Source organism: Tilletiopsis washingtonensis (assembly GCF_003144115.1).
Source record: "Tilletiopsis washingtonensis strain MCA 4186 unplaced genomic scaffold FA09scaffold_28, whole genome shotgun sequence".
NCBI lineage: Eukaryota > Fungi > Basidiomycota > Exobasidiomycetes > Entylomatales > Tilletiopsis > Tilletiopsis washingtonensis.
In genome coordinates, this window is record NW_020312025.1 from 47,430 (window position 1) to 59,547 (window position 12,118).

At 67.7% G+C, this 12,118-nt stretch overlaps 4 protein-coding genes across 4 annotated transcripts; 3 read left to right on the top strand and 1 right to left on the bottom strand.

Annotated features, from left to right (window-relative positions):
* Positions 1 to 101: 101 nt before the first annotated feature.
* Positions 102 to 1,454, top strand: FA09DRAFT_332746 (ribosomal protein S13). Its single transcript, XM_025743588.1, has 4 exons — positions 102 to 200; positions 306 to 435; positions 842 to 1,096; positions 1,380 to 1,454. The coding sequence occupies exons 1-4, from the start codon at positions 158 to 160 to the stop codon at positions 1,414 to 1,416; spliced, it is 465 nt and encodes a 154-aa protein (XP_025594898.1). The 5' UTR covers positions 102 to 157; the 3' UTR covers positions 1,417 to 1,454.
* A 92-nt stretch (positions 1,455 to 1,546) lies between these two features.
* FA09DRAFT_332749 (hypothetical protein) lies at positions 1,547 to 3,014 on the bottom strand. The gene is made up of 3 exons (XM_025743589.1): positions 2,759 to 3,014; positions 2,499 to 2,676; positions 1,547 to 2,368 (listed from the first exon to the last, which is right to left on the bottom strand). Exons 1-3 carry the CDS (start codon positions 2,859 to 2,861, stop codon positions 1,855 to 1,857), a joined length of 795 nt encoding a protein of 264 aa, XP_025594899.1. The 5' UTR covers positions 2,862 to 3,014; the 3' UTR covers positions 1,547 to 1,854.
* Positions 3,015 to 3,866: 852 nt separating this feature from the next.
* Positions 3,867 to 5,684, top strand: FA09DRAFT_313275 (NAD(P)-binding protein). Its single transcript, XM_025740723.1, has 5 exons — positions 3,867 to 4,667; positions 4,726 to 4,890; positions 4,946 to 5,033; positions 5,084 to 5,330; positions 5,387 to 5,684. The coding sequence occupies exons 1-5, from the start codon at positions 4,064 to 4,066 to the stop codon at positions 5,528 to 5,530; spliced, it is 1,248 nt and encodes a 415-aa protein (XP_025594900.1). The 5' UTR covers positions 3,867 to 4,063; the 3' UTR covers positions 5,531 to 5,684.
* A 2,118-nt stretch (positions 5,685 to 7,802) lies between these two features.
* FA09DRAFT_302707 (CNH-domain-containing protein) lies at positions 7,803 to 11,807 on the top strand (the record flags this gene model as incomplete). Its single annotated transcript, XM_025740413.1, has 5 exons — positions 7,803 to 9,164; positions 9,218 to 9,511; positions 9,567 to 10,010; positions 10,067 to 11,078; positions 11,140 to 11,807. The coding sequence occupies 5 exons, from the start codon at positions 7,803 to 7,805 to the stop codon at positions 11,805 to 11,807; spliced, it is 3,780 nt and encodes a 1,259-aa protein (XP_025594901.1).
* Positions 11,808 to 12,118: the final 311 nt, after the last annotated feature.

Sequence of the window (12,118 nt, forward strand, 5' to 3'; positions counted from 1 at the left end):
GCTGCTGCAGTTCCAGCGCCGCCGCGCGCGCCGCCTGCGCCTGCTGCCGGCCCGCGCTGGCTGGGCGCCGCGCCGCCGCCGTCGCCGCGCGCTTCCGACCCTCACCTCGCCGTCACCTCATCACCCCTCCCCCTCCCCTCAAGCAGCATCGCCCGCCATGTCGCTCTCTCCTCCGGACCCGAGCCAGAACTTCGCGCACAGTGAGTGCCGCTGCGGGTGCGGTGCGCTGCCCGCGCCGAGCTGCGGCTGACCGAGCCTCTCTCTGTCCCTGCTTCCTTGCTGCGCCTGTCCTGCGCCGCACCCAGTCCTGCGTCTGCTCAACACCAATGTTGACGGCAAGGACAAGGTGATGTACGCCCTCACCCGCATCAAGGGTGTCGGCCGTCGCTTTGCCAACATTGTGTGCAAGAAGGCCGACGTCGACCTTTCCAAGCGGTGAGTGGGCACGGCGTCTTGGAGAAGGACGGTGGCACAGGCAGGGGATGAGTGGATGAGGCGGGGAGCAACGGCAGAGTTTGGCGGCAGGAGCTGGCGTGGGTGGACAGGCATGGAGGCAACGAGTGTGAGGGCCAATGACGAGAGAAGGAAGTTGTTGCTGTGCGCCAACGCGGGCCGCCGTGCCAACGGGCCAGCATGTGGTGACAGGCTACGGCGACATATTATGTTATGGAGACTGGACGGCGGCACGAGGAGATGAGACAGGGAGTGCGGATTTGAGGAATGGCGCTGCGTGCGCAGGCGTGGTCGAGCAAGGGTGTGGCATGCGGACTGCCTTCGCCCGTCGATGGCATGTGGGCAGCGATGGCCTGTCGAACTGTCGCTCATCGCTGTCCCTCTGCAGCGCCGGCGAGCTCAACTCCGACGAGCTTGAGCGCATCGTGACGATCTTCCAGAACCCGGCCGAGTTCAAGATCCCCGCCTGGTTCCTCAACCGTCAGAAGGACATCGTCGACGGCAAGAACTCGCAGCTCCTCTCCAACGGTGTCGACTCGAAGCTGCGTGACGACCTCGAGCGCCTGAAGAAGATCCGCGCGCACCGTGGTCTGCGTCACTTCTGGAACCTGCGCGTGCGCGGTCAGCACACCAAGACGACTGGGTGAGTGTCAGGGAGGGCGATGGTCGGACGGGTGGAATCAGTCGGCGAGGGGTCGACAGGACGCTAGCGATGCTGCACTAGGGTCAGGTCGCGCTTGATCACACGTCGCGGGAGAGGTGGAGAGCAGTATGTGGGACAGCATGGCTGGGTGCTCGTACTACCGGGCATCGTGAGAGGCCGCGCGGTCGCTCGCCGGCCATCTCAGCGAGGCATGCGTTGCCGCATAGCCTCGCGTTGGGACTTCAGGCACACTCGAGCAGTCGCTGACATGCTGTCCCTGCAGTCGTCGCGGACGGACCGTGGCCGGCAAGAAGAAGTGATCGCGGTCACGACTTCGATCCTGTCTTGGAGGTTGCCTCACGCCAAAATTCACCTTGTTTCAGTATGCCATCCACGCGGCAGGGTGTGCGTATCAGTGGCGCTAGTGGTGCTCCATGCGGGCAGTGGAGATGAAGGCAGATGCGGGGCAGGCTTAGCCGACGTGTCGACGTGGGATGCCCTCCGTTCTCTTTCGCTCGTCAGACTCATGGCTGCGCCTGGTGCGAATGAGGTGCTGGTCTGTCGCTGTGGTGGAACGATGACAGACGCTGGGCAGACTTGGCTTTCGTGCACGTCTCGAGGCGTGCTTCTCACATGCGTCGCCACGAGCGCCATGGGTACTGGGTCTGGACAAGCGTGGCACCTTCGGAGATGTCAGTGCAGCATCTGAGCATCACAGTGGCCGCTGGTTGGGCAAGGATAGATTGCTCAGGCAGACACTACTGGAAGATTAGAGGCGCCGGCGCAGGCATGTTCTCCGCGAACAGGGCTGCAGGAGCGTGGTGCGCTGGCTCCTCGATGCCGGGCCCGAGTCCAGCGTCGCGCGGGTCAGCCTTGCGGTAGGCGTCGATGTCGATCCAGCCGATGCGGCTCTCGTCGCCGAAGCCGCCGACACGGTAGACCTTCTGCGCGCGCAGACGCACCCAGCGTGCCTCGTGCGGGCTGTCGCGCGAGCCGTCGGCCCAGTGCCGGGCGTCGGGATGCAGGTGCAGGAAGCAGCGCGCTGCCTCGTGTGCCTCGGGCGAGCCGCGCGGCAGCTCGTGCACGTCGCCGTACAGCGTCATGCGCGGCTTGGACGGCATGCCGCGCCGCCACGCTGGCCGTGCTGGGCTCCAGTCGTGCGAGCCCGGCGCTGTATGCCGCGCATCGGGCGACGAGAAGGACGTGTCGGGCGTGATGCTGAACGTCGCATTGTGCGAGGCAGAGTAGAGCACGTTGCGCCAGTTCTGCGAGCTGCAACAGGCGTCAGCACGGCCGCATCACCCATGCAGCGGCCAGCGTGCGTGCTGCTCCAGGCACAGGCTACGGCCAGTCCAGCGAACCGAACAGCGAGTGAGCTGCGCCGCACGGATGGCACACTCACATCGTCAGCGCAATGAACACCAGATCTCCCTCTGGACCGCACGGCGCAAAGTACTCTGCGCCCGAGCAGACCGCGCCACGCAGTGCTTCGTCGGTGTGGTTGTCCGGATAGATCGTCGAGAGCACGCCGACGCCGTGGTGCGATGGATCGTGGAGCAGGGCGCGGGCGCGGGCGGGCACTGCAGGGCAGAGGCGTGAGCCACACGGGCGCCGAGGCTGGTCAAGCAGACCCAACAGCAGCCGAAACCGCGCAGTACGCACCACGTGCAATGGGCTCGTACTCCTCCTCGGCACGCACGCCGGCGGCACAGAGCAGCGCCGCAGAGCAGAGGCTGAGCAGCGCGTGTGGCGGCAGCAAGCGCATCGTGCAGCGAAGGGACTGTGCGTGGCAGTGCGGAGCGGCTCGGGTGTGCCAGATCGATATGCGAGGTGGTCTGTACTCGAACGGCGAAGACCAGGGCTCGTCTGTGAAAGCTGTGCTGGCGGGCGAGAGCGAGCGGCAGCGGTGATGGCGGTGCGGAGGCGCGGTCAGGAGGCCAGCATCGCCTCAGCGCCCGCCGCGACTGCCGGCGGCGCGCCACGCCGGCGTGGGAACAGCAGCGCTCAGGCTCGCCCTCCTCTGCTCCGGCCTTGGGCCCTGCATGAAAAGCTCTGTAACAGCCTCTGCCGTAACCTGAAGTATGCATGAAGGCTGCAGCACTGCAGCTGAGGAGTCGCTGTTATGACGAGCTCTCTTAAGCCCCATGCAGAGCACACGACGCTCACACCTGCCACTCTAGCGCACTCGAGGTCGCTGTCGTTTCTGTACCAACCTGTCACCACAATTGCTGCTCCAGCGTGAGATTTGATGGCCGTCTAGCACCGCATCGGCACCAGCTTGCTCCTGAAGCGTGGCATTGACCGCCGAGACACGGCGACGAAGGCCTGGAAAGGCTTGCCTCGAGACGCCCTTCTCGACGAGCAGCGGCAGCCGGGAATCGGGCACGGCGCCTTGCGGACGCGAGGGTCACTCGGCCCCCCAGCCGCCGCGTGCCGACAGCCGCACCTGCGAGAAGAGATCGGCTCCGCAGCGTCCGTCGTGAGCAAGTCCAGCTGCTGCGGCTGTTCTTATCGAGGGCGAGGTGCGCTCCTGGCTAAGGTAGCACGCGGGTGGGGCGCGCGAGACGTGGCTGCGGCGGGCGCGCGGTGCGGAGTGCCTCCGCGTGACGTCGACATGCTGCCTGCTTTCACGCTGCCTGCCAGACGCGGGGCGGGCGCGGCACGGCGCTTCTGCCGGCGGGCGCGAGAGCTTCGCTTTGGCGCGGCCGCTCCGCAAGGGGCAAGTCCGCCAGCGCCCCGCGCTCGCGGCTCCGGCACTCGCTCTGCTGCCCCGCGTTGGAGCGAGCGCTCTGCTGCGGCTCTGGATCTCAGCGGCTGGAGCTGAATGCACGTCGCCTCGCTGCTGCGCTTTCGGGTCGGCAGCGCAGCAGCAGCGGCAGCCCGACGAGGCCGGAGCCGCTCCTATATCAGCAGCCGGGGCACGCCTCGCCCCGCTCGCTCTCACAACCACACCCCTCGCCGCCCAGCATGTCTGCCGCACCCGCCAAGGACACGCACGCCGCGCAGCCCACGCTCACGCACTCGGGCCCGCCGACGTTCGACGACGTGAAGCGCGTGCTGAACCGCACCGTGCTCTCGCCGCTCGCGCTCGTCGGCATCCCGCTGCTCGGCTATCTCGCCGAGCGCCGCGCCTCGGCGCTGCCGTTCGGCGACGCCGCCAACTGGCCCTTCCCGACGCTCGAGCTGCTGCGCGCCCTCGCCGCGGCGCACCCGCGCCTGTACAAGCTCTGGCTGCTCGTGCTGCTGCGCACCTTCTCCCACACGGCCACGCGCTACGTGCGCAACCTCGGCGTGTACGGGCGCCAGCGCCCCGACTGGCGCAAGGAGGTCGTCGTCATCACCGGCGGCGCCGCCGGCATCGGCAAGGCCACCGTCGAGATCCTGAGCCACAAGAAGCGCGCGAGCATCGCCGTGCTCGACATGGCGCCGCCGCAGTACGCGCGGGCGCCGCCGGGTGCGCCCGAGATTCTGTACTTCAAGACGGACGTGACCGACCGCGAGAGCGTCAAGAAGGCCGCCGACGCCATCCGCGCCAAGTACGGCGAGCCGACGATCCTGATGAACTGCGCAGGTGAGCAGCACGGCCGCGCGATGCTTAGCGAGCCGCTGACGCCCAGTACCGCGCCCAGGCATCGCGCAGGGCTCTCTCATCCTCAACGCCGAGATGAAGAGCATTGAGCGCACCTGGCGCATCAACACGCTCGCCAACTGGATCACCGCGCAGGAGTTCCTGCCCGCGATGGTCAAGAAGAACCGCGGCCACATCATGACGGTCGCGAGCAGCGCCAGCTACAGTGAGTCGCCGCGAGGCAGCGGACCTGCTGCGCCCTGCTGACAAGCTCTGCACAGTGTCCCTGCCGCAGATGGCCGAGTACGCCACGTCCAAGTCCGCGGCGCTTTCCTTCCACGAGGTGCTCTCTGCCGAGCTCCTGGCGCGGTGAGCAAGCTCGAGCCATTTGCCACGCTGCGCCGCTCACGCTCTCCCAGGTACAACGCGCCGGCCATCCGCACGTCGGTGTGCTGCCCGACGAAAGTGCGCACCGCGCTGGGCGACGGCATGGAGGACCACCCGGACCCGTTCTTCACGCCCAACCTCATGCCCGTGCAGGTCGGCCAGGCCATCGTCGACGTGTTCGACTCGGGCCTGAGCCAGTACGTCATCATGCCCGAGATCATGCGCATCCTGCCGTGGATGCGTGCCGTGCCGGACTGGATGCGGCGGCTGGTCAACCTCGTGAGTGCTTTGCAGTGTAGCTGCCGTCGGCCGCTGCTGACTCTTCCCGCTTGCAGATTGCCAACACGGACAACCAGGTGACGGACAAGTCGATGAACCGCGCGCTGAAGAACGGCTACGGCGCCGACTGGGACGGCGAGGCCAAGGAGCTGCGCCAGAAGGTCGTCGACCGTCTGCAGCGCGAGTCTGGCGGCAAGTAGACGGGCACCCGGCGGCCCGGCACTTGCAGAGGCGAGCAGTGCAGGCCTCCCGTACACATGGATCGCGCTCGGACCCGGGGAAGAGATCACGCAAGCAGACACACGACACGCACCGAGCCATCTCAAGTCATCCCGTTGCTCTAATATAATGCATTATTCTGCCTGTGCGAGAGGGACCAGCGCGGCGGACAGAAGCTGGAGAGGATGGTGAGAGCAGTAGGGCAGCGCCATCGCCATGCCATGCTCCCTGCGCGTCGGGGCGGCTGCGCCGCTGCCGCTGCTCCCTCACCGCCTTGTTCCCACGGTCCACGAGCGCGCCTTGCCAGCGATCGTGTTCGCTGCGACACGTATCGACTGCTCCCGGCGAGAGTACTAGCTCCATGGTAGCGCCATGCTGCTGGATGGCGCACGGCAAGAGGGTCGTCAGGGTGCCCTTGGGCGAGGCGAGAGAGAGACACGGTGCGGGTGAGGTCGCGGCGGGCGGCATGGCGGCGACCGCCCTGGGCTTGCGGCCGCGCGTGCCTGCGCCGCGCGCAGAGCGCGCAGAGGCAGCTCAGGCCATCAGGCAGGCGGGCAGTCGACGGCAGGCGCACCGCGCGCGCCGCGTGTATGTAGGCTGGGCTGGCTGCTCTGCCGCTGCTGGCCTGCCCGCCGCCGCGCTGCCGCGCTGCCGTGCCCTGCCGCTGCCGCGCGCCGCGGCGGCGCCGCTCCGCCGGCTGCTCGTGCCCCTCTCCGTCTCCGTGAGCCGGCTCGCTGCCCTTCGCTCGTCCACACCCAACCCAGCGCATCCTTCTCGCCCGCACATCCGCCTGCAGCCTCGCACGGCCGTCGCGTGTGCTGCTGCTACACTCCCTCTGCGGCGCTCCCGACCGCCCGGCGCAGTCGCGGCGTCTCCCGCACCGCCCTCTCGCACCTCATCGCGCACCTTTCTGCGCCGCTCCCGCTGGCTCCGCTGCCTGCTGCTGGCATCGCTGCCGCCTCGTCGACCGGCGCGACGTTGCTTTGAAGCTTTGCGGCTAGCGCTGCCTCTGCGCGCCTCCGTGCTGCGCCGCCCGCAGCGCTGCCCACTCCTGCCGCACCGCGGGCTGGCCTCGACCCGCAGCGGCCATGCCGCCGCCGCACGCCTCGTCGTCGGCCGCGCCCTCGGGCCATGGTCCTGACAAGCGGACGATGGCCTACGAGTCCATCTTCGGGCGCCCGTCGGCCAAGCCCAAGGGCCCCATGCCGCCGCCCGGCGCGCCCGGCTACGGCGGCATGCACGGCGCGCCCGGGCTGCCGCCGCAGGCCATCGCCACGAGCCACTGGGTGCACTCGCAGGCCGGCGCCGGGATGCCACCGCACGCCGCGCCGTCGCCCATGCCGCCGCAATGGTACGGCGCTGGCGGCGCCGGCGCGCCGATGATGCCGCCGCAGCAGCCGGGCATGCGCTACCCTGGGCCGCCGCAGCACATGCCGCCGGTGGGCATGAACATGGGCATGGGCATGGGCATGGGCCCCGGCAGCAGCATGCATCCGGCCGGCGCACCTATGTACGACGACCGGCGCATCTCCATGGCGCCGAGCGCCGCAAGCGACCCGCGCATGTCGTTCTACGGCTCAGCAGCTGAGGCGTACGGCTCTGCCGCACCCTCGCCGGCGCCGTCAGCACAAGGCGCCTCGCATGGTGGCCACAACGGCGCGGCTCCGGCGCATATGGCTTCACCGGCCATGTCTGTGGCCTCAGCTGCACCGCCGTCGGCGAGCGCGCCGGGCAACAGCTACCCTGAAGTGCCGGGCTACCGCCACGCCTCCAACGGCTCCTACAGCATCGCTGCGCCGGGCTCGGCAGCAGGCTACGGCGCGCCGGGTCTGCAGCCCACGCCTCCGCCGCGTGACGACGACGTCTCTCCGCGTGCGCCGCCTCGCCTGCCCAGCATCGAGCTGGGCCCGCGCAAGAACGGCAACGGCGCCGAGGAGCTCGAGGATGAGTCGTTGTGGTTCATGCCGCAGGCCAAGCGCGAGAGCGTCGATGCCCGCGCCAAGGCAGCGGCAGCGGCGGCAGCGGTCGGCGCGGCGCTTCGCGAGGATGATGAGCCCGGGCAGCGGACACCGACCAGTCCGCTGAAGGACATGCGGGGTCTTGAGCAAGCCTTGCCTGCCCCTGTGCAGAGCGAGGCGGTGCAGGAGCATGTGGAAGAGGAGCGCAACGGTGAGTCGCACAGAAGCAGCCTGCAGTTTGCCGCTGCTGAGACCCTCGCTCGCAGACTACCAGGACTACCAGCGCCAGCTCAGCATGGGCCGTCAGTCTGCTGCCTCGTCGGTGTACGGCGATGGCCGCCGGAGAGGCTCGTTCGAGTCAGATGCGCCGTCGGTGAGCAACTCGCTCTACACGCTGCCGGGCCAGCCCAGCGGCTCGTCTCGCTTCTACACCGGCGGCCAGGGCGGACCCTCGGCGCAGCAAGGCTACTTCGGCGCCAGCGCTGCGGCGGCATACCATCCGCCCAACTTTTACGCTCCGCCGCCGGGCCAGTCGCGCATGCGCACCGTCAGCTCGGCGACACAGGCAGCGCAGGCCGCGCAGAGCGGCGGCTACGGCGCTGCGACGGGTCCCACCGGGCGCTTTGAGGCGCGAAGCATGTCTGCCGGGCAGAGCGCGCGGCCAGGCCTGCCAATAGCGGCCTTGTCGTCGCCGCATGGCAGCATTGGAAGCCAGCTGCCGGGCAGCACCACGCCGCAGCACCGGCGCGGCCCTTTAGTGTACCCGGCGCTGCTGTCGCGCGTCGCGGAGGCCTTCCGCACGCGCGTCACGCTTGCGGAGCGGACCAAGGACGGGCTGTCCTACACAGACGCCTTTGACGGCCGGGAAGCAGTGGACCGCATTGCCTACATCATCAAGACGACAGACCGGAATCTTGCGCTGCTGCTCGGCCGCGCGCTCGACGCTCAGAAGTTCTTCCACGACGTCACGTACGACCACCGGCTGCGCGACAGCCCCAATGAGCTGTACCAGTTCCGTGTGCGCCTGACGAACCCTTTCGAAAACGAGGGCGAGGCGTACGAGGACGCGCACGACGGGGTGCACACCCCTGCCAGCCTGGCGCATGGCAACTCGCTGCGAGCGCCCTCGCTGCGCAGCGCCAAGTCCCCTACGCGCGACAGCTCTAGTGCCAGCCTGCGGCTGCCGGGCTCGAGCGCGGCCAGTGTCTCGGCGATGACCACCGACACCTCGGCCCTCTCGACGCCGGCGACGTCGATGGCGCCGCACCATCGCGGCTCGACTCCCTCGCAGATTGGCGGCAAGGAGTCGCCTGCTGCGGCAGAAGAAGAAGATGCGCTGCCGACCGGTGTCTTCACTCTTCTCACCGACTGCTACTCGCCGACATGCACGCGCGACCGGCTCTGTTACTCGATCGCATGTCCGCGCCGGCTGGAGCAGCAGGCGCGCCTGAACATGAAGCCGCAGCCGGTGCTGAAGCGCAGCATCAGTCGCGAGAGTCTCGGCGATGTCAAGGAGCAGGGCGCGCTCTGGGCCGACGGCGTTTCGAAGGAGATTCTCGAGAGCGTTTCGGACCAGGAGCGCAAGCGGCAAGAGCTCATCAACGAGGTGATCTACACGGAACGCGACTTTGTCCGCGATCTGGAGTACCTGCGGGATGTGAGTTGCCTCCCGACGCGATGATGCTGCCGGGTGCTGACTGCGTTGTGCAGGCCTGGATCAAGCCGCTGCGCTCGCGCGACATCATCCCAGAGGCGCGCCGCGATGACTTTGTGACGCAGGTCTTCTGGAACGTCCTCGAGATCCACGCCGTCAACGCCAAGCTGTCAGAGCTGCTGAGCAAGCGCCAGAAGCAGCAGGCCATCGTCGAGCGCATCGGCGACTACCTGCTCGAGATGGTGCCGCACTTCCAGCCCTTCGTCAAGTACGGCGCGCACCAGCTGTACGGCAAGTACGAGTTCGAGAAGGAGAAGAGCAGCAACCCTGCATTCGCCAAGTTTGTCGAGGTGCGTCAGACCCGACGCGGCCATAGCGCTGCCTGCTGACCTCATTTCGCACCAGGAAACGGAGAGGCTGCCGGAGTCGCGCAAGCTCGAGCTCAACGGCTACCTCACGAAGCCGACGACGCGTCTCGCGCGCTATCCGCTGCTGCTCGAGAGCGTCATCAAGGCCACGCCAGACGACAACCCGGACAAGCAGGCGCTGCCCAAGGTGGTCAAGATCGTGCGCGAGTTCCTCACGAAGGTCAACACCGAGTCCGGCCGCAGCGAGAACCGCTTCAATCTCGCGCAGCTCGACCAGCAGCTCGTGTTCAAGCAAGGCGAGGCAGTCGACTTGCGCCTCCGGGACGAGCAGCGCGAGCTCGTCTTCAAGGGCCCTCTCAAGCGTCGCGGCGGCACGCAGAGCGAGAGTGGCGACCTGCAGGTCTTCCTCTTCGACCACGCCTTGCTGATGGTCAAGGCCAAGACGGTGCACAAGCACGAGCTGTACAAGGTGTCCCGCAAGGTAAGCTGCTCTGTGACCATTCTGGCGCCTCCCCTTCGCTGACGCAACACCTGCAGCCCATTCCACTCGAGCTGCTGATAGTGACGGTGTACGATGAGGTGCCGACGGGCAAGGGCAACGCGACGCGGCCTAAGAGCATCATGTCGCGCACCTCGACTGGCAACCGCCTGAGCGGCGGCGTGCCGACTGGCTCCGCTCCGAAGCAGGACCAGAAGACGGGATACGCCCTGACCTTCACCTACCTCGGCCGCAAGGGCTACACGCAGACGCTGTGGGCGAGCACCTTTGTCAGCAGGCGCAAGTGGTTCGAGCACATCGAGGCGCGGCAGGAGATCCTGCGTCAGCGGTCCAACATCTTCGACACGATGACGCTGTCGGAGGGCTTCTTCGTCGGCCCGAGCAAGGTGAACTGCTCGGTGCCGTTCGACTTCGGACGGCGCATCATCTACGGCACCGACGACGGCGTGTACCTGTCAGACCTGCGCGAGCGCGCTCGTCCGCCGACCAAGGTGCTCCCACTGCCGGGCGTCACGCAAGTCGACGTTCTGGAAGAATACCAGATCCTGATCATCCTCGCCGAGCGCTCTGTGCACACGTTCACGCTCGACGCCTTGGATCCGTCAGACCCCATGGGCTCGCTCAAGCGCGGCCGGCGCATCTCGTCGCACACGTCGTTCTTCAAGGCGGGCCAGTGCCTCGGCCGCACGCTCGTGTGCGTGGTCAAGTCCTCGTCGCTCTCGTCGACGATCAAGACGCTCGAGCCCATCGAGCAGAATGTGCGCGGCAAGAAGCAGCCCACGTTCCGCAAGCTGCTGCAGGGCGGCCAGGAGACGCTGCGCGTGTTCAAGGAGTTCTACATCCCAACCGAGTCGTCGTCGATCCACTTCCTGAAGAGCAAGCTGTGCGTCGGCTGCACCAAGGGCTTCGAGATCGTCGACCTGGAGACGCTTGACACGCAGGGCCTGCTCGACCCCGCCGACTCGAACCTCGACTTTGTGCACCGCAAGGAGACGGTGAAGCCCATCGCCATCTACCGCATCGACGGCGAGTTCCTGCTGTGCTACGACGGTGAGTGCTGCGGTCCACTTGGTGTAATGTGACTGCGCGACTGACGCACGATGTCACGCAGAGTTCGCCTTCTACGTGAACAAGAACGGCTGGCGCTCGAAAGGCAACTGGATCATCCACTGGGAGGGCAACCCGACGGCGTTTGCGCTCCACCACCCCTACGTGCTGGCATTCGAGCCGAGCTTCGTCGAGGTCCGACACGTCATGACCGGTGCGCTGCACCAGGTCATCACGGGCTACAACCTGCGCTGCCTGTTCGCCGACGTGCCGCCGCCCACCGGCGGAGGAGGCTCATCGAGCAGCAGCGCCAGCAGCAGTCAAGTCAGCCTGCATGGCGGCGCGCCTGGCGCGATGTCGCCCTATGCGGCGCCCGGACGGCCATCGTTCGGTGGCGCTCCGGGCTACCCAGGGCCACCAGGCACGCCGCAGTACGGTCCCGGGCAGGTGCCCTTGAATCGCGCGCAGAGCTACAACATGATGGCTCCGCCGCCAGCGCCGGCGCCCGGATACGGCCGTTCCATGCCGGGTGCGCCGCCACCACGACCCGTCGGACCGCCGTATGGGCCGCCTGGCCAGCAGATGATGTACCCGCAAGGCCCACGGCCAGGCGTGCCGTTCGCCTTCACTGCAGCTGCTCAAGCGCCGCGGCCGCCGCCGCCGCGCAACCCAGTGTGGGAGAGCGTCAGCCAGTCGCGCGGCCAGATCATCTTCATCGGCGACACCAGGTGAGTCTGCTGCCGTGCGCTCTGACGGAGCGTCGCTGATCATGCTCCCTCCAGCGTCTTTGCCATCAAGCCGTCGGCGACCGGAGGCGCTGGCGCAACGTCACAGTCAATCAGCTCTGCAGGCTGAGCGCCCCTCCCTTGTCCCTCTCTCCCCTCCTTCGGGTGCCCCTCTGCCGCGCGCGCTGCCTGATCTCTCCTCTCGTCTCGTCGCACATTCCCCCGTTTTGCCGCGCCGTCATGGCGCGCCTGTATCACATCACTCAGCACACTTCCCGCTCTCTCGCGCCCTGCCGCTGTCACTCTCTGCCGCACGCA